Source organism: Medicago sativa, chromosome 6 (assembly GCF_051527215.1).
Source record: "Medicago sativa cultivar Bolivia chromosome 6, Bolivia_mono, whole genome shotgun sequence".
NCBI lineage: Eukaryota > Viridiplantae > Streptophyta > Magnoliopsida > Fabales > Fabaceae > Medicago > Medicago sativa.
In genome coordinates this window covers 11,425,194-11,446,131 of record NC_140754.1, presented here as the reverse complement: position 1 = coordinate 11,446,131, position 20,938 = coordinate 11,425,194, and the positions used below count along the sequence as shown (strand labels likewise).

General features: G+C 33.5%; 3 protein-coding genes and 1 pseudogene across 8 annotated transcripts; all 4 read right to left on the bottom strand.

The window, feature by feature from the left end:
- Positions 1-1,545: 1,545 nt before the first annotated feature.
- LOC146912816 (F-box/kelch-repeat protein At3g23880-like) lies at positions 1,546-16,983 on the bottom strand. Of its 5 annotated transcripts, none has more exons than XM_085716151.1 (3): positions 16,853-16,983; positions 2,643-3,933; positions 1,546-1,943 (listed from the first exon to the last, which is right to left on the bottom strand). In XM_085716151.1, exons 2-3 carry the CDS (start codon positions 3,902-3,904, stop codon positions 1,871-1,873), a joined length of 1,335 nt encoding a protein of 444 aa, XP_085572277.1. In that variant the 5' UTR covers positions 3,905-3,933; positions 16,853-16,983; the 3' UTR covers positions 1,546-1,870. The 5 variants fall into 5 exon arrangements, with proteins under 5 accessions (XP_085572277.1, XP_085572274.1, XP_085572279.1 ...); XM_085716148.1 differs by lacking the exon at positions 16,853-16,983 and adding an exon at positions 5,017-5,175; XM_085716153.1 differs by lacking the exon at positions 16,853-16,983 and adding an exon at positions 5,017-5,172 and having other exon boundaries at positions 1,546-2,372; positions 2,643-3,925.
- LOC146912817 (amino acid transporter AVT6A pseudogene) lies at positions 7,190-8,584 on the bottom strand (annotated as a pseudogene).
- LOC146912815 (F-box/kelch-repeat protein At3g23880-like) lies at positions 10,481-16,989 on the bottom strand. 2 transcript variants are annotated; one of them, XM_085716147.1, is made up of 4 exons: positions 16,853-16,983; positions 14,359-14,462; positions 11,636-12,918; positions 10,481-10,829 (listed from the first exon to the last, which is right to left on the bottom strand). In XM_085716147.1, the coding sequence occupies exons 3-4, from the start codon at positions 12,895-12,897 to the stop codon at positions 10,724-10,726; spliced, it is 1,368 nt and encodes a 455-aa protein (XP_085572273.1). In that variant the 5' UTR covers positions 12,898-12,918; positions 14,359-14,462; positions 16,853-16,983; the 3' UTR covers positions 10,481-10,723. The 2 variants fall into 2 exon arrangements, with proteins under 2 accessions (XP_085572273.1, XP_085572272.1); XM_085716146.1 differs by lacking the exon at positions 14,359-14,462 and having other exon boundaries at positions 16,853-16,989.
- Positions 16,990-17,961: 972 nt separating this feature from the next.
- Positions 17,962-20,934, bottom strand: LOC146912814 (amino acid transporter AVT6A-like). Its single transcript, XM_085716145.1, has 5 exons — positions 20,470-20,934; positions 20,212-20,364; positions 19,622-19,825; positions 18,681-19,149; positions 17,962-18,581 (listed from the first exon to the last, which is right to left on the bottom strand). The coding sequence occupies exons 1-5, from the start codon at positions 20,894-20,896 to the stop codon at positions 18,452-18,454; spliced, it is 1,383 nt and encodes a 460-aa protein (XP_085572271.1). The 5' UTR covers positions 20,897-20,934; the 3' UTR covers positions 17,962-18,451.
- Between the last annotated feature and the right edge of the window lie 4 nt (positions 20,935-20,938).

Below are 20,938 nucleotides of genomic sequence, written 5' to 3'. Positions count from 1 at the left end.
TGGGAAAAATGGAACATTTTATTTTCAAGATGCTGAGGATTCTTTTGAAGATTTTGGTATGGAAAAGGAAGTTGTGGAAATTGAATCTTGTTTAAAAGAAAAGGAAAATAAGTATAGGAAATTGAAAAGAGAAGGAAGAGGAAAAAGTGGATTTGGGAAGAATTGTTGTGCATTGGTTAGTGGAGTTTGCATTGGCATGATTTTTAAGAATAATAGAATGAACTGATCTAAACCCAAATTACAAATCAAATCATATAACTACAACAAGAAATGCAAAAATCATAGAAGTAAATAAAAACTATACAAATGATATTGAAATGCAAAGTTAACCAATACTTTCCTCCTATGTTGGAATAAGAAAACTTGTTTGTTCCCCATATTCAAAACAAACAGAAAGATTCATCATAATAAGGTGAGAGGTTACATTTGGGTGACTTTCCTAATTCCTAACTAAAAATTTCTCCCATCGTCATTTATGACACTCTCATCTAAAAACATATTAAATCACCAAATCTCTCAAAGTCACTGATTATTTTCCGTAAGTAAAGGGATGGCTCGAGATGGTAGTGTTGTGGCTCTAGATGGTAGCGTTGTGAAGAAGAAGACACAGTCTATTATACAGTGAATTCTCACCAAAATGTAACGAAAAACACAATTTTATTCACCATCACCAATCAACAAATTCACATATTGAAAGAAAAGCTAATTAACCTCATCAGCAGTGATAATCGCCTTGATATGCTGAAATACAAAATCATAACAACAAAATAAGAAACACAAACAAAACCTAAAAAAAAAATCATTATGAATTAGGTTTTGTTTGTGTTTCTTATTTTGTTGTTATGATTTTGTATTTCAGCATATCAAGGCGATTATCACCGCTGATGAGGTTAGTTAGCTTTTCTTTCAATGTGTGAATTTGTTGATTGGTGATGGTGAATAAAATTGTGTTTTTCTTGACATTTTGGTGAGAATTCAGTGTATAATAGACTGTGTCTTCTTCTTCACAACGCTACCATCTAGAGCCACAACACTACCATCTCGAGCCATCCCTTTACTTACGGAAAATAATCAGTAACTTTGAGAGATTTGGTGATTTAATATGTTTTTAGATGAGAGTGTCATAAATGACGATGGGAGAAATTTTTAGTTAGGAATTAGGAAAGTCACCCAAATGTAACCTCTCACCTTATTATGGTGAATCTTTCTGGTTGTTTTGAATATGGGGAACAAACAAGTTTTCTTATTCCAACATAGGAGGAAAGTATTGGTTAACTTTGCATTTCAATATCTATTGTATAGTTTTTATTTACTTCTATGATTTTTGCATTTCTTGTTGTAGTTATATGATTTGATTTGTAATTTGGGTTTAGATCAGTTCATTCTATTATTTGAATTTAAAATTAAAGTATATGTATAAATAATGTGTGAAAATTGAAAGTCCATACATATTCAAGATTCAAGAATGGTTCAACTGGAAGAACAAAAGCTGAGTTGCATACCATAGGAAAATTATTAAAACTGCGAAGCAACTGTGAGTTCAGCTTACAGAAACAATTCATTGGATTCACTAAATACATCTTCGAAACAAAAATATTAGCATTTTTGAGTCAAACAAGTGAACAACAATTTGTATAAGCTAATATGTAACTAGAGATCCAAGTCATATATCAAAATGAAAACACAAGTGCGCCGGCTTTACAAAGTTCATGTTTTCAAACCCTAAAAAAAACCCAGATGACAATGAAGATTACTATTTCATACTTCATTCCTATTATCTTTTTTTATCGTAGTACATAATCATAATCTAGTACATATCATCCACTCCATCAACCCAAAGAGTAATGTCACTTGGTTGATCCTCGTCCTTTCATAATGAATGCCCTTCCTCCTCCTCCTCCTCCTCCTCCTCTTCATCTTCCTCTTCCTCTATATCTCCTGACCTATAATTTAAAAATATCAATTAGACTAGAAGTGAACCAACAATACACAACATAAAATAAAAACACAAACGGAAAAAATGAATGCATAATGATAATGGAAAGTCCATCCATATTCGTAAGTAAACAAAGAAAGAAATTAGCTTCAACCATGAAGCCACAAATCAAAGCCTGTACCAATGGGCACAACTATATGGCTTAAAAGACAAAGATAGTTGAGCCCTAAACATCGTTTTAGGATCACTTCATCTACTCAACTTAAATGATTTTTCTTGTTCTGATCTATCTACTGAACAACATGTGCAATGAACCTGTATAAGTCTCCGACTTGCTCATCAACCTCTTTCTAGGATCCCACCTTCAACTTTGTTTTATGATAAAGGATTTTTTAAGTCTAAATCAATGTGAGTTTCACCTGTGTTCAACTTTTTTCTGTAAAATGCAGACAAGAGTTTTGAATAAATTCGTTTTTGAGAATCATCTTCTAGCCTATATTTATTATAGAATCAAAATAAATTCATTTAATCAAGTAGATTTCCAAACCGATAACAATGATCAATAAATAATCATTCTCCAGTATAATCAACCCAAGCTATCATATGAAATATTTACACATGTTATTATAACATGCCAAAGATTTTAAAATAACATACAAGAATTACCATAGATTCATACAATTGAAAATGATAGAAGAGAACTTACTTAAAATGAGTCGAAACCAAGCTTTCAATGTAATCAATGGCGGAGAACCAACTTATTTTGTTGGAAATTCCAATTCTCTCTACTCTCTTATCTCTCCGATTATAGATAATTACTCTTTTGTCTTTATCATTTGTCAATATCAATGTATCTCCATTCTTCGAAAGGTACAAAGGTAACAATGGAGTAACACATGTCATGTATCCAAGTAAATCCCAGTCGTCTTTGATCGGAATGTTATGCATTTGAAGATTAACATATTCAAATCTAAATAACTGAGTCCAAGACTCTTGGACTCCAAACTCCTTCATCTGCCATACAACAAATTCGGTTCTCTTGAAATCATGCGAAAAGCAAAGACAATCTATCAGAACCCGAAGAGATGGCTCAACGCATGGCACCTCATTAAAATCCTTTGGAAGCAAAAGCCGGCTGTATGTCTCCGTTGAAAGATCAAGAGAAGCAATCACAAATTGCTCAACGTGAGGAATTGAAGCTTGAACTATATCTCCATCAGAAAGTCCAACATAGTCACCATGAATAGCTAGCCAGTTAACCGTTCCACTCAAATGCACACCATCATTCCCGATAAGAGGAACCAAAGGAAAACTTTGAATCTCTCTCCAACAAAAATCACCCAAACTGAAAACCCTCACCTTGCTTCTCCATAAACCTTCGGTCTCGGTCTCTTTCTCTTCATTACTTTCTGTATTAAGTGCCACTACCTTGTATGTTCCAGTTAAATAATCACAACCGAAACTGAACTTGAAAGGGCCCAATAAAGACTTATAGTCCCAAAACAAACCTAATTCGTTAGACATTGTCCTCGTTGCAGGATTCCATAAACAGAACCAGTACTTTGTGTGTATGCCAAAGATAGAATCGAAAAGCAAACAGAGCAATCCGTTGCAGGAGCCAACGACCTGCCAACTTTCTTCTTTCGAATTGTGGCAAGTGTCACCGGCAATAGTGACTGACACATTCTCGAGTAAACGATGCACAGGTAAGGATACGACATGCTTTACAGGGTGATTCCGAGTTGATGTGAGTATGAAGTGAGGGTTTTGTGACGACTTCTTAAGGTGCATTTCAGTGAAAGTTGGATTGGAGATGAGAGTGTTCCATGACTTGTTCACGCACTTGAATCGTGCGATGGTTTTCACGCTAAGGAACAATAGGATTTCGACGATGAGTTCGTCAGGAATCAACACCGGCGTGAATGGCAGGTTGGACTGACATTGATTCTTAATCGGACGGATATCCATCGGAGCAATGATGTTGAAAACCTGAAACCCTAACACCAAGAGAGAATCTAAAATGAGGGTAAAGTTGAAGTTATGCAAATAAATTGTGTGGTTAATAATGACAGTGAAGAATTGTGCTATTAAACCACTAGCATGAATCAGGGCATCAAAATTGAAGAAAAAAAATAAAGTAATTGAAACAAAACAGTTGGTAGAAAAATGGTTGATACTTGTTAAGATAGTGATTTTGATATACATATCAATCAAATATGGGGAGTGAAAAACACTTGGGCAAATCACATAAACATCACTTCAAAATTAAAATTTATGCTCAAACAAAACAATATCATGATCAATAGTGATGGGGAAGACCCTAAACAAATACAAACAGTTCAATAGTATAAAGCATGAATTGGCATAAAGGATGCAATGTAAAATTGTAATTGAAAACAAAATTAGTTGTTTGTTAACATCGCATAAGAAAACCGCTGGTTAATGATGTCCATTACCAGTTACCACAATTTGCGCCGCGACATCAGAGTTTATGATGTCTATTACCATTTACGACAATTGAGGCTCAATCATAATAGAAACCTAAAAGAACAGATTCATAACAGAAAATAAGAGAAAGAGAGACCGATTCTCATATTCTTGTATTTATACCTAGAGTAATATAACTGATTTTGGAATCAGTTAGCGACTGCACAACAGATTAAGTTAGTCACTATGTGTTCGACACCAAAAATGACACTTGTAATTACATTGAATCATGTCATTTTCTTAAAATTTGATCAGTGTCGATGTGTCCGTGCATGTGCTTCATAGATTACTGCTATATTAATAAATGAGTCACATTTAACCACCATTTTCTGGAGTATAAACAATAGTGAAGTTAACGTAATTTATGGCCTGTTTAGATTGACTTATTTGAGCTTATCTTCCAGTAAAAGCATCTGTGACATTGTTTGAGAGCACAAATAAAAACAAGGCCTCTCACTCTCAGTATCACGTTTTTTAAATTAAGCTGTAAATAAAGGTGATTATCCAAACAAGGCCTTAAAAATATTTGCGAAAGTTGAAAGTAGATTTGATAAGCACTAATGTAACAAATAAATAAGAAAAACAAAACTCACAATGATTCAATCCACGAAATCTGCAAGGAGAAGGAGAATGAAGCGAATCTGAACATCAATCTGAGGAGAAGAAATCTCGTCGCGGCGTTTTCAATGTATCGTCACTTTATTAAAGTTCAAAACCCATTTCGTGAATACCCCAAAACCCATCTCTTTGAGTTTATGTTTATAGTTATTTTATCTTTGTTTGATTAAAAAATTTGTTTAAAATTCTACCAAAAAATAAATAAATATCATGATCAAATAAAAATTTGCCTTATAATGTTTCTAGGTTAAATATCTTTATAAATATATCAACTTTTCGTTTTAATCTCTCTAAAATTTTCCTTCAATTTTTAGTTTTCTATAAAATTTTCAATTCTCACTTTCGGTCTCCATTTTTAAGACAAATCACGTGTAGTCATTGTATTTTTCAATAAAAGTGTGTAGAAATGTGTATAATATTGTAAAAATATTTCTAAAAAAATTAGAATTTTTTAACCAAAAATTAATTAAATATGAATATTTAAGCGCAAAAAATATAAAAATTCATATTTAATTCAAGTTTTTGTAAAAAAATCAAATTTTTGGAGAGATTCTTATAATATTATAAAAAAATTGTAAATTTTTATTCAAAAATATGAATTTTACATATGAGTATACTTAAAGGAGGTAAAATATGAATTTTACATGAGTTTACTTAAAGGAGGGACCAAAAGTGAAGATGAATTTTTTTGGGGACTAAGAGGTGAAGAAATTTTTAAGAGGGACTAAAACAAAAAATTGGTATATTTATAATCTTATAATATTATAAAAAAATTGTAAATTTTTATTCAAAAATATGAATTTTACATATGAGTATACTTAAAGGAGGTAAAATATGAATTTTACATGAGTTTACTTAAAGGAGGGACCAAAAGTGAAGATGAATTTTTTTGGGGACTAAGAGGTGAAGAAATTTTTAAGAGGGACTAAAACAAAAAATTGGTATATTTATAAGGATGAAAAACATATTTAACTCATTTTCTATCGTAATAGAGTTTCTAACCTTCATGTGATTAAATTAAATTAAATTAAGTGGCATTCTGATGTAAATGGACGATGCTAGAGTTTCAAACTGAATCCTTGTGCAAGTGGACGATGGGATTGAACGACTTGAATTAGTCGGCCCATAGGTTAGATATCGAGCTTTAATATATATGATACATCAAGACATTTGTTCAAGTAACATTTCTCTTTGGTGTATGGGTCCTTTAACTTGTATGCTGCTCAATATTTGCATTTTAATCCAATGTAAGACTTCAAATTCACACTCACATCAGCGAATGCAATAATCCAATGTAAGACTTCAAATTCACACTCACATCAGCGATTGCAATCAAGATTTTTGAAGAAGAATAGGTATTAAAGTATTAAAAAATAAGTAAACTCATGCCATATTGATCTCCAAAGGAGATTTAACTATAAAAAATAGTGACTTGCGAGATAAGTTATCCAAACTATGAAATCCTCTGGAACAATGGAAGATGATCACTATAGGAAATGGCTATTATGAATTTAGTCTTGTATCTATAGAGGATTTGAGGCGTGTCTGGGCTGGGTTGTTGATTTGTTGAAAAAGTAAACTTGTGCATTCTTTGGCTGTCACTTTGGTTTTGGTCAACAGATTTTATCCCTAACAAACCATTAACAAGTCATACATTTTCAAATCCATTATTCAATTTCTTTTTGTGAAACATAAAAATTCATGAACTTAACCATTCTTTCAGTCCTTTAGCAAGTAATAATGCTTACAAATGCCAACAAATACCTCCCTTACAGTTATAAAGGATAAGAAGGAGGCACATTCAATAAGAACCTCCACATGTACAACATCAAAGATCATATTACAAGAGAATTAAATATTGACAACAAATATGTTGTCGGACACTGTACAAATATACAATTTGGTATTTTTATTTCTTTCGCTCAGTCATGTCGGCAGTTGAGTTGAGCGTGTTTATATACCACATCCATATACGGCGTCAGACTTGCGATGTCCATATAACCCTACTCTATTATAAACAAGGTTGAACATGTTGCAGGCCTTCGCACACTTTTGAAGAATATTTGTACACATGGTAGCTATGTTCCTTTAATCTGAAAGTTTGGAAATATATGTACCGTAAGCTATCAAATCAAGAAATCACTCACATTATGATTTCTTCTCGTTGATCAAAGCATAAGCATCACTGTATATCGCCACGGCATTTGACAAAACTGCCAGCACTATCATAAGGACAGCCAGAATCATATCTATTTTAGTTGCTATGTTGTAACGATCCCTGTAGGAAAAGAAAATGATTAATGATAACTGCTGAGTTGATTAATCATATGCAAAAGCATCATTCGTTATATAAGATTCCCGTCCTTTATGACAGGAATGAGAAAGGGGGAAATATGAACAAAAGCAATTCCTAGGAATCCATCATTCGCGGAAATATTTATCAGCAGTATCTTAGGATACAGGCAAGTCGTGTTTTGATTTGATACGAAAATAGATCCAATCAACACGAATCTTTATTGTATATCTATATTGGACATGAATCTCAGAACTAAATGAATTCATGACCAAACTCACCTCAAAGTGATTGCAGCTGGAAATATGAATGCTATACAAACAGCACCTGTTGCTCCAGTGAACTGGAAAATAACCCAAATGTTCGGTATGAAATTTGCTCCGAGGAAGATAATGACAACATGCCCAATAGTAACTGATGCAAATCTGAAGTTATCAACAACCAAAGGCCTTATTGATGAGGAAAATATCAGACCATCTACGTTGAGTCTCAATGCGTAGAAAATTACAGGAAATACAAGCACAAGATGCGCAGCATAGCTCAAACGAACAGCATCATTGAGCACAGAACCGAAAGGAATTCCAAGATCAGTATCAAAATTGGCAAGCACGTCATCAAGAGTTCCTTCACCAAATAGAAGGAACCCAAAGAAGCTTGTCAGTAAGTACACCGAAGAGCATAGAGTAGGGGAAGTACGCACGACCCCAAGTATCCGTGAGGAATCCTCAAGCAACCAAGTGTAAACTACAAAATGTATATTATTATTCATCATGTTGTTGTATATTATTGGATTTTGGATTAAAAAAATGTAGCACCGACACTTCTAATTGAAGGCATTTCCGGTGTCCAATATGCATGTCATTACATTTAATTTTGTTATTTCTAAAATTATTACCAGCGTGTCAGTGTTGTGTCTAGTGTCTGTCTCAATGCTTTATAGATCATGACTAATAAAAACATTAAAACAGCGCAACCAGGTTCGAAGGAAACATTTCAAAGATTTTCTTACCATTGAAGTGACAGATGTAGGCAGTCATCAGCACAGGAGCTACAGTGAATAGATCAAAAACAGAATCTACATCAGTAATGATTGGGAAGAGTCTGGGAATCCCAATGCCCCCGCTAATAATCTTGATAATTGAGATCCCCACAGCTATGATAAGGAAAACAACTGCTAATCCAACTGACAATGCAGATGTGAATCTCAATGAATCTGCAACAACCACAGAGAATGCAGCTAAATTTGTCATAGAAATGTTGCATGGACACAGTCGAGCACCGGTACAAAAACATAAACAGTCGGTTTAAAATCAACAACAGAAACCAAGCCTTATCCCACTGGATGGGGTCGGCTACGTGGATAGAATTACACTATAATGTTCTATCGTAAACCATATTTCGATCTAATTCATTAATATAAAAAAATTTCTAACCCGGTGGAGTTAAAATGAGAAAAGGGGTGAAGTAGCAAGCACTCTATTTCATTTAGTAACAAACCAAACAACTTAGCTACAAAAACTTTTTCATAGATAGACCAATTTGTTCAATTTACAAACAATGAAATGGAAACTTTTATCCATACCATTACCATCAAGCGTTTGAGTCATCTTCCTAACATTGACGTCAAATCTTTGGCCGTTTCAGTAATATTTTTAAAAAAAAGGTGACTCCTATCTACATGTTTCGATTTTCAACCAATTAATCCAAGAAAAGCAAAATTACTAAAAGTATGGATTGAAATGGAAACTTTCATCCATACCATTACCATCAAGCAGAGTGCATTATGGATTGAAATTGAAAGTCATGAAGAATAAAAAAAATTGGGTGGTATAGTCTAATATTCACCAAAGATTTGCGTGAATAATAATATAATATCCATCACGTTTCAAGTTTAATTATTAAAAGGGTTAATTATGTTTTTAGTCCCTACAAAATTGCGACCTTGTAAGTTTAGTCCTTACTTAATTTTAATAGCATTTTTAATCCCTACAAAAAAAAATTTACTTATAATTTTAGTCCCTGCTAAAATAAATTTTGTTTAATTATCCTTAAACTCTTAAATTTTTTAACGATTCTTTTTATACAAGTTTAGAACACTATGAAAGGTTCATTTACTAAAATTTATAATTTTTTAACATGAAATAAATTAAATATGAATTTTTTAAAACTACAAAAGTTTAAGATATAAGTAACAAAAATATGGACGTAGAAATCAAATTTTTGCGATATTTTTTTCGGAGGAACTTTTAATAACGTTCTTAACACGCCTGTAAAAAATTGTTGAAAAACTTAAGAGTTTAAGCATAAATTAAACAAATTTGGATTGAGTAAGGACTAATATTGAGTGTAGAAATTTTTTGTAGGGATTAAAAATGCTATTAAAATTAAGTAAGGACTAAACTTACAAGGTCGCAATTTTGTAGGGACCAAAAACATAATTAACCCTTATTAAAATGTAAGTCATTTCAAGGATTTGATTGCAAAGTCAACAAGATGCAACTATAATTAAAAATTAAAAATGTTGAAGAATAGAAGCATTTTAATAAATACTCCCTCTTCCCCTTTTTATAAGAGTGTTTTACAATAATCACGTATTAAAAACAATTGTTGGAACAATAAATTTGTTTGAAATGTGTCTGACTATTACTAAATTACTCATGTTGAGTCGATGTACCTATGATTGTTTAATATCAACCCTACTTTTATTGCAACCGTATTATGATTCTTCTATGCAAACTTGTTAGCATAACCCTACTTGCAGAAAAAGGTGCATATAGTCCCTGAAGAATTTAACGACATTCACATTTTCCATCTCCAATCAGGCAGATAAGAGTTCATGAAGACCACTTGGCTTCAGTCATCGATAAATAATATGTGAAAATTAAGAGTCCATACATATTCAAGAATGGTTCAACTGGAAGAACAAAAGCTGAATTGCATACCATAGGAAAATTATTAAAACTGCGAAGCAACTGAGAGTTCAGCTTACAAAAACAATTCATTGGATTCACTACATACATCTTCGAAACAAAAATATTAGCATTCTTGAGTCAAACAAGTGAACAATAATTTGTCCTTCAAAAAAAAAAAAGTGAACAATAATTTGTATAAGCTAGATATGAAAGTGATAAAAAAAAAAAAAACAATTCGATTAAGCAAATATATATAACTAGAGATCCAAGTCATATATCGAAATGAAAATGCAAAAGTACGCTGGCTGTTCAAAGTTCATGTTTTCAAACCCAAAAAAAACCAAGATGACAGTAAAGATTACTATTTCCTACTTCATTCCTATTTTATTTTTGTCATAATACATAATCATAATCTAAGCACAAATCATCCACTCCATCAACCCCAAGATTAATGTCACTTGGTTGATCGTCGTCCTTTCATAATAAATGCCCTTCCTCCTCCTCCTCCTCCTCCTCCTCCTCCTCCTCTACATCTTCCTCTTCATTCCCCTCTTCATCTTCCTCTTCATCCATATCTCCTGACCTATAATTTAAAAAAATATCCATTAGCTTAGAAGTGAACCAACAATACACAAAACATAAAATAAAAACACAAACAGAAATGAATGCATAATTATAATAGAAAGTCCATCCATATTCATTACAAAGAAAGAAATTAGCTTCAACCATGATGCCATGAATCAAAGCATGTATCACAAGCTTTACCGAGGTTGCGTAATTATTACAATATCAATTATAACTAGGTATATAGATAAAATAATTCTCACATATAAATTAGCATGGGTGTGCATTGGGGGGGAAATGAAATTAGATCAAGAAGAATATAGCTTAAAAGACATAGATAGTTGAGCCCGAAACATTGTTTTAGGATTACTTTGTCTATTCAACTTAAATGGTTTTTCTTGTTCTGATCTATCTACTGAACAACAGGTGCAATGAACCTGTATAAGTCTCCCACTTGCTCACCAACCTCTTTCTAGGATCCTACCTTCAACTTTGTTTTAATAAGGGTTTTTTAACTCCAAATCAGTGGGAGTTTCACCTGTGTTAACTTTTTTCTGTAAAATGCAGGCAAGAGTTTTGAACAAATTCTTTCGTGAGAATCATCTTCTAGCTTATATTTAATATAAAATCAAAACAAATTCATTTAATCCAGTAGATTTCCAAACCGATAACAATGATCAATAAATAATCATTCTCCAGTATAATCAACCCAAGCTATCATATGAAATATTTACACATGTTATTATAACATGCCAAAGATTTTAAAATAACATACATGAATTAACCATAGATTCAAACAATTGTAAATGGTAGAAGAGAACTTACTTCCAATGAGTCGAAACCAAGCTTTCAACATAATCAATGGCGGAGAACCAATTTATTTTGTTGGAAATTCCAATTCTCTCTACTCTCTTATCTCTCCGATTATAGATAATTACTCTTTTGTCTTCATCATTTGTCAATATCAATGTATCTCCATTCTTCGAAAGGTACAAAGGTAACAATGGAGTATCACATGTCATGTATCCAAGTAAATCCCAGTCGTCATAGATCGGAAGATTATGCATTTGAAGATTAACATATTCAAATCTAAATAACTGAGTCCAAGACTCTTGGATTCCAAACTCCTTCATCTGCCATATAACGAATTCGGTTCTCTTGAAATCGTGCGAAAAGCAAAGGCAATCCATCAAAACCCGAAGAGATGGCTCAACGCATGGTACCTCATTAAAACCCTTTGGAAGCAAAAGCCGGTTGTATGTCTCTGTTGAAAGATCAAGAGAAGCAATCACAAATTGCTCAACATGAGGAATTGAGGCTTGAACTATTTCTCCATCAGAAATTGCATCATAGTCACCGTGAATAGCTAGCCAGTTAACCGTTCCACTCAAATGCACACCATCATTCCAGATAAGAGGAACCAAAGGAAAACTTTGAATCTTTCTCCAACAAACATCACCCAAACTGAAAACCTTCACCTTGCTTCTCCATAAACCTTCGTTCTCGATCTCTTTCTCTTTATTTCTTTCTGTATAAAGTGCCACTACCTTGTATGTTCCAGTTAAATAATCACAACCAAAACTGAACTTGAAATGGCCCACTAAAGACCTATAGTCCCAAAAACCCCCTATTTCGTCAGACATTGTCCTTGTTGTGGGATTCCATAAACAGAACCGGTACCTTGTGTGTTCTCTTAAGAAAGAATTGAAAAGCAAACAGAGCAATCCGTTGCAGGAGCCAACGACCTGCCAACTTTCCTTTTTCAAATTGTGGCAAGTATCACCGGCAACAATGACTGACTCATTCTCGAGTAAACGATGCACAGGTAAGGATATGACATGCTTTACAGGGTGATTCCAAGTTGAAGTGAGTATGAAGTGAGGGTTTTGTAGCGACTTCTTAAGGTGCATTTGGGTGAAAGTTGGATTGGAGATGAGATTGTTCCATGACTTGTTCACGCACTTGAATCGCGCGATGGTTTTCACGCTAAGGAACGATAGGATTTCGGCGATGAGTTCGTCAGGAATCAACACCGGCGTGAATGGCGGATTGGACTGACATTGATTCTTAATCGGATGGATATCCATCGTAGCAATGATGTTGAAAACCTGAAACCCCAACAACAAGAGAGAATCTAAAATGAGTGTAAAGTTGATAGCGAAGAAGTGTGGTATTAAACCATTAGCATGAATCAGGGCATCAAAATTGAAGAAAAAGAATAAAGTAATTGAAACATAACAGTTGGTAGCAAAATGGTTGATACTTGTTAAGATAGTGATTTTGATTTATAAATCAATCAAGTACGGGGTTGGGCAAATCACATAAATATCACTTCAAAATTAAAATTTATGCTCAAACAAAATAGTATCATGATGAATAGTGATAGCGAAGACCCTAAACAAATACAAACAGTTCAATAGTAGAAAGCATGAATCTTGGCATCAAAGATGCAAAGTAAAATTGAAATTGAAAACAAAATTAGTTGTTTGTCAACATGGCATAAGCAAACTGCGCTGGTTAATGATGTCCATTATCAGTTACCACAATTTGGGGCGCGACATCAGAGTTTATAATGTCTATTACCATTTACCACAATTGAGGGTCAATCATAATGGAAACCTAAAAGAACAAACTCATTACAGAAAATATGAGAGAGACCAATTCTCAATCTCGAACAATGAATATCTAAGTTAGTGAATGCCAAAATTTCTCTTTTAACTTGTACTATTTTTTAGTAAGTTTTCAAAAAAATAATTTTTAAAAATACAAAGAAAAAGTCTTTATTTTTTTTTTTAAAAAATTTGTAACAAACTGACCCCAAGTTAGTCACTATGTGCTAGAGAAGCCATATTAGTCTTCTATATTAAATGAGTCACAGTTAAGCATCATTCTGCACAATATAAAAAATTGTGAAGTCATCGTGATTTAGGGTTTGTTTGGATTGACTTATGTGAGCTTATCTATTAGCATAAGCACTTGTAAAATTGTTTTAGAGCACTTATGAAAACAAGGCCTCTGAGTTCCACATTTTTCAAGTTAAGCTTTATCAAATGAACAATTTGACTTTGGCTCTTTGGTAAAAAATAGTAGATAAATATTAAGCTAGCTTATAGCGGACGAACTTATAGCAAATGACTTATAGGCTAGTTTATACCTAATAACAAATAAGCTAGCTCATTGAATTTGTAGCGTTTGGTAAAATTAACAGTTGAGGTAGCTTATGAATATGAAAACATAAAAAAAATGTATTTTTATTTTTTTCAATTAAGACTACAGGGGTAAAATTGAGATAAAAAGTAATAAATATAAGCTACTCGAATTAGCTTATCAAAAATCGCTATAAACTCATGAAAATAAGCTATAAGTTTGTGTAAAAATGACAGTTATCAAACCCGTCTTTTTTAGTCATACAAGTTTATAAGCTATAAGCAATAGACTCAACCAAACAGACTCTTTATAAGCTGCAAATTAAGGTGATTATCCAAATAATTTGAAAGTAGATTTCGTAAGCACTAATGTAACAAACAAATAATAAAAACAAAACTCACAATGATTCAATCCACGAAAGCTGCAAGGAGAATGAAGCGAATCTGAATATGAAAGTGTGAAATCTGAGGAGAAGAAGTCTCTTCGCGTTTTCAATGTATCGTTACTTTAAAGTTCAAAACCCATTTCGTGAATACACAAAAATCGATTCTCTTTATAAAGAATCAAATTATAAAGAGATGAAGGCAGGGTTTGAGAAGTACTATAACAGTACGGCTAGGGTTGAAATTGAACTAACAGAAGAAAATAAGACAAAAATGAATTTGAGCTTTTATCTTATTTGATTTGATTATCTATTTTCTAATATCTCAATTATAAAGATTTACATTATAATGTTTCTTTTTTGTGGTAAATAATGATAGTGAAGAACTGTGATATTAAACCATTAGCATGAATCAGAGCATCAAAATTGAAGAAAAAAAATAAAGTAATTGAAAGAAAATAGTGTTAGCGGCCAACACTCGAGGTGATTTAGTCCCACATCGGATAGATAGGATTCTTGAGAAAAGTTTATAAAGAGGAGACACTCCTCACCGTACAAGTATTATAAGGATGAGTTAGGCCTCGATTTTCATTACATGGTATCAGAGCCTATCGGGTCCTCGGGTCCATCGTTGGGCTTGCATTGTCCATCCACGCTTCAGGCCCATTGGGCCAGGCTGAAGCGTGAGGGGGTGTGTTAGCTTAGCGGCCAACACTCGAGGGGATTTAGTCCCACATTAGTAAGTAGAAAGCATGAATCTTGGCATCAACGCTTCAGGCACATTGGGCCAGGCTGAAGCGTGAGGGGGTGTGTTAGCTTAGCGGCCAACACTCGAGGGGATTTAGTCCCACACGCTTCAGGCACATTGGGCCAGGCTGAAGCGTGAGGGGGTGTGTTAGCTTAGCGGCCAACACTCGAGGGGATTTAGTCCCACCCCACATTAGTAAGTATTGGCATCAACGCTTCAGGCCCATTGGGCCAGGCTGAAGCGTGAGCGGGTGTGTTAGCTTAGCGGCCAACACTCGAGGGGATTTAGTCCCACCCCACATTAGTAAGTAGAAACGCTTCAGGCCCATTGGGCCAGGCTGAAGCGTGAGGGGGTGTGTTAGCTTAGCGGCCAACACTCGAGGGGATTTAGTCCCACATTAGTAAGTAGAAAGCATGACTCTTGGCATCAACGCTTCAGGCCCATTGGGCCAGGCTGAAGCGTGAGGGGGTGTGTTAGCTTAGCGGCCAACACTCGAGGGGATTTAGTCCCACCCCACATTAGTAAGTAGAAACGCTTCAGGCCCATTGGGCCAGGCTGAAGCGTGAGGGGGTGTGTTAGCTTAGCGGCCAACACTCGAGGGGATTTAGTCCCACATTAGTAGAAAGCATGAATCTTGGCATCAAAGATGTAAATGGCATCAAAGATGTAAAGTAAAAAATGTAATTGAATGGCATCAAAGATGTAAAGTAAAAAATGTAATTGAAAACAAAATTTCGAAGAATGAATATGGAATTTTTATCATTTAAAATCTCGAACAATGAATATTTAAGTTAGTGAATGCCAAAATATCTCTTTTAATTTATAACAAGTAAGTTTGAAATAACATACTAATATTTAGTAAGTTTTAAAATAAAAAAAAACATTTTGTAATTGAAAACAAAATTTCGAAGAATGAATATGGAATTTTTATCATTTAAAATCTCGAACAATGAATATTTAAGTTAGTGAATGCCAAAATATCTCTTTTAATTTATAACAAGTAAGTTTGAAATAACATACTAATATTTAGTAAGTTTTAAAATAAAAAAAACATTTTTAGAAATACAAAGAAAAAGTCTTTTTTTTTTTTATAAATATATAACAAACAGACCCTTCTTTCAAAAAAAAAAAAAAAACGGACCCTAAGTTAGTTACTATGTGCTAGAGAAGCCCTCTTAGACTACTACAATATTAAATGAGTCAAATTTAAGCATCATTCTCCTCAATATCAAAAATTGTGAAGACAACATGATTTAGGGTCTAGTATTTAGATTGACTTATTTGAGCTTATCTACTAGCATAAGCATTTGTGACTTTGTTTGAGAGCACTTATGAAAACAAGGCCTCTCAGTTCCACAATTTTCAAGTTAAGCTTTATCAAATAATCAATTTGACTTTGGCTCTATTGGGTAAAAAATAGTAGATAACTGATAAGCTAGCTTACAGAGGATGAAATCATAGCAAATGACAAATAGCTTATTGAGATAAATAGTGATAAGCAATAAACTACTCGAATTACCTTATAAAAAAACTGCTATAAACTCAAGCTCGTGTAAAAATGATAGTTATCAAACGTGTCTTTTTTTAATCATACAAGCTTATAAGCTATAAGCCATAGACTCAAATTTATGTCTTACCAAACAGACTCTTTATAAGCTGTAAATTAAGGGGATTATACAAACAAGGTCTTAAAACTATTTGTGTAATTTGAAAGTAGATTTCATAAGCACTAATGTAACAATGAAATAACAAAAACAAAACTCACAATGATTGAATCCACGAAATCTGCAAGGAGAATGAAGCGAATCTGAATATGAAAGGGTGAATACAAAATCGCTTCTCTTTATGATCAATTCTCACCAACAACAACAACCGAAGAAGAATGTGAAAAACGAGACGAAGGCAGGGTTTGAGAAGAAGAAAATAAGACAAAAATGCTTTTATCTTATTTGGTCCCTAAAATGAATTCAAGTAAAAATTAACATTTTAAATTCATTTGCTATTAATTGAATGAATGTAAGATATTAATTTTTGGTTATAATAGTGATCAGACGTAACGATTAGTTATGATTGTTCATTTTTTAATCAAAATAAAATATCGCGTCAAAATGTTTAATTAATATTGTTATATGAGTCTAACATGCTTATCATTGTTGTATCAATCTCTATAAATACTTACTTATTGTGATATCAATCCCTGTAATACAAAAGTTATTGTCAACATTATTGAGGGATTATTTTAACGTCATGAGTTATTTGGACTAATAGAGTGCAAATCATCAACTTTTTTGAAATTTTGATATATTGAAGGATTATGGTAGCTATTAATTACACGGACCAAAATGACAACTACTCATTTACTGTTTATCGTTATTTTTAACTTATTATAAGTTTGTCATTCACGTGTTTGATGAAATGTCCTTCATTTGTCATCGAAGCAAGAGGTTTATTGTGATTATCATCAAATTCAACATTCTCGGATAAAAAATAATAATATCAAATTCGACATTCTCTCAGAATTACAAAAGATTCGTCAACATTTGTTAAAACGATATTTTAAAGACCAACTATAATCAAAATATGCGAACAAAGAAATTTTTTTTTTTCTTCCAGAGGATTGATGTAATTAAAGACTGATTCTTTCACCGTTCTTAATCATTGACCATATGGGAAGTTCTCTTACTTCAACTAGATGTGACAAAATATTTCATGTCGAGAGAATGTAACAAGTTAGCATTTCCCATAACTTATTTGTATAGGACATGTGTGAAAGGTTAGGTAAAGTATAATTTAGATTATATTTTGATTGCATAAGTATAATTTAGAAAACTGCACTAAAAGTTCAATTTCAAGGAAAATTTAGAAAGCAAACCATTAACAACAAGTCATTCATTTTCATATCCATTACTCAATTTCCTTTTCTGATGAAACCCAACAAATAATAATGTATACAAGTGCCAGCAAATACCTCACTTGCAGTAATAAAGGATAACAAGTCTGGGAAATGGAGCACATTCAATAAGAACCTCCACATTTACAACATTAAAGATCATATAACAAAAGAATTAAATATTGACAACAAATATGTTGTCGGACACCGTATAAATATACAATTTGGTATTTTTATTTATTTTCTCTCGCTCAGTCATGTCGGCATGAGTTGAGCGTTTTTTATACCACATTCATATACGGCATCAGACTTGCGATGTTCAAATAACCCAACTCTGTTATAAACAAGGTTGAACATGTTGCAGGCCTTCACACACTTTTGAAGAATATTTGTACACATGGTAGCTATGTTCCTTTAATCTGAAAGTTTGGAAATATATGTACTGTAATCTATCAAATCAAGAAATCACTCACATTATGCTTTCTTCTCGTTGATCAAAGCATAAGCATCACTGTATATCGCCACAGCATTTGACAAAACCGCCAGCACTATCATAAGGACAGCCAGAATCGTATCTGTTTTAGTTGCTATGTTGTATCGATCTCTGTAGGAAAAGAAAATGCTTAATGATAACTGTTGAGTAGATTAATCATATGCAAAAGCATGTAAAGAATCCTTGTATGAATTCAGTGACCGAACTCACCTTAGAGCGATTGCAGCTGGAAATATGAATGCTATACAAACAGCACCTGTTGCTCCAGTGAATTGGAAAATAACCCAAATGTTAGGTATGAAATTTGCTCCGAGGAAGATAATGACAACAAGGGCAATAGTAACTGATGCAAATCTGAAGTTATCAACAACCAAAGGCCTTCTTGATGAGGAAAATATCAGACCATCTACGTTGAACCTCAATGCATAGAAAATTACAGGAAATACAAGCACAAGATGCGCAGCATAGCTCAAACGAACAGCATCATTGAGCGCAGAACCGAAGGGAATTCCAAGATCAGTATCAAAATTGGCAAGCACATCATCAAGAGTTCCTTCACCAAATAGAAGGAACCCAAAGAAGCTTGTCAGTAAGTACACCGAAGAGCATAGAGTAAGGGAAGTACGCACAACCCCACGTATCCGTGAGGAATCCTCCAGTTCATTCTCTATGCTTTGAACTGAAAACAAAGAGCACACAATGTAATCACCATATAATAAATCTATGAAGCAAACAAGTGGATCTATATAGCTAATTTTTGCAATAGTTGCCGATGTTTATTAGTACGTGGAATCAGCTTGTGGATTATACAACCACATCAAGCAACCAGGCCTAAACCACAAAATGTATACTATTAATCGTCGTGTTGGTAACATAGAATGAACAACCAAGTATATAAAAACACTTCATTAGTGTTCCGTGTTTTGACTAATGATGCACAACCAGGAATTAACCAAAATAATCTGAAAATCAATTTTTTAGCTCGTAAAAAATTGACTGACATGGTTTATTTACAGATTAGTTAATGCTTATGGAATAAGTAGTCAGAAGACCTTGATCTTCTTCATGCAAATCCATAACCAACTTATAATTAGACAAGTCTATTGAGAGTAATAAAAACATTAAGAGAAAGGTTTCAAACCATTCGATACCATTGTAGTGACATACGTAGGCTGTCATCAGCACAGGAACTACAGTGAATAGATCGAAAACTGAAGCTGCATCAGTAATGACCGGGAAGAGTCTGGGCATCCCAATGCCGCCACTAATAATCTTGATAATTGAGATCCCTACGGCAATGATAAGGAAAACAACTGCTAATCCAACTGACAATGCAGACGTGAATCTCAATGAATCTGCAATAACCACAGAGAATGCAGCTAAATTTGTCATAGAAGTGTTACATGGACACAAACCAAATAACTTGCAACAAAACTTGATTTCATAGATAGACCAATTTGTACTCGAGTGAAAAAAGTGAGTATTGGCCAAATAATCTTGTGTACCAAATAAGCATCAATTCCAAATAACCATGTGTACTAACTAGTTGTTTATTGATCTTGTTTACCATTTTTCTTAATTTACAAACGATGAAATGGAAACTTTCATCCATACCATTACCGTCCAGCGTTTGAGTCATCTTCCTAACATGGTCGTCTAATCTATAGCCGTTTCGGTAAATGATACGACTATATGTTTCTATATTCAAACCAATTAATACAAGAAAAGAAAAATCACTCACCAATCCGCTTAAAGCTGACCAAAGGTGCAACCACAGCAAATGTTGCCAAAGTAAGAACAAATGTACGCCCAGTCCACCAATGGACACCAAACCATCCTTCAAGGACACCAACATGGTGAATTCCACTTGAAGTTGTTCCAGAAATCACATCACCTATAAATACGAACAAAAACAAAATTGAATTATACAACCTTAAGTTCAACTAAAACCAAAACTAATGATAACAGTAAACGTCTAGACTTAAGAATATGGTCTCACCAATAATGATCATGTACATGATCAGACTACCGATGGTACTTAAAACACATATCTCCAACGACGCTTTTCCGTATTTCCCATAGGCATCTCCCATAAGATTTCCATAGGAAGAAAGTTTCCCTGCCCTAGAAAACCTGATTATGAAATCAATTGACTTCTCTGTCAATAAAGCTGTTAGGACTATGACAATAAGACCAGGCACCATTCCTAACTTTTTCACACATACAGGCAATCCCATAATTCCAGCACCAATAATTGTGGTTGATAAATTGAAAACAGCACCAGAAAATGAAGCTCCATTAAACTCATCAAGCTTAACATCACTTTCTTGTGTCTTAGGTAACAAAGGTGCATTTTCATGAATAATTGTCTTGTTCCTTCTTGATTTTTTCTTCTCTGCATTAGGTACATGAATTCCACTAGTCATTTTCACTTTTCATGCACTATCCTTTTTTATTTTTTGAAAATT

Bases quoted from the DNA above. Each gene is read 5' to 3' on its own strand.
- LOC146912816 (XM_085716151.1), bottom strand. From the start codon at position 3,904: ATGGATATCCGTCCGATTAAGAATCAATGTCAGTCCAACCTGCCATTC. The intron at 1,944-2,642 runs GTAAGTTCTCTT...TTTAAATTATAG, and splicing joins TTGGTTTCGACTCATTTTAA to GTCAGGAGATATAGAGGAAG.
- LOC146912814 (XM_085716145.1), bottom strand. From the start codon at position 20,896: ATGACTAGTGGAATTCATGTACCTAATGCAGAGAAGAAAAAATCAAGA. The intron at 20,365-20,469 runs GTGAGACCATAT...TCGTATTTATAG, and splicing joins CATGTACATGATCATTATTG to GTGATGTGATTTCTGGAACA. The intron at 18,582-18,680 runs GTGAGTTCGGTC...CTTTTCCTACAG, and splicing joins CCAGCTGCAATCGCTCTAAG to AGATCGATACAACATAGCAA.
- LOC146912815 (XM_085716146.1), bottom strand. From the start codon at position 12,897: ATGGATATCCATCCGATTAAGAATCAATGTCAGTCCAATCCGCCATTC. The intron at 10,830-11,635 runs GTAAGTTCTCTT...TTTAAATTATAG, and splicing joins TTGGTTTCGACTCATTGGAA to GTCAGGAGATATGGATGAAG.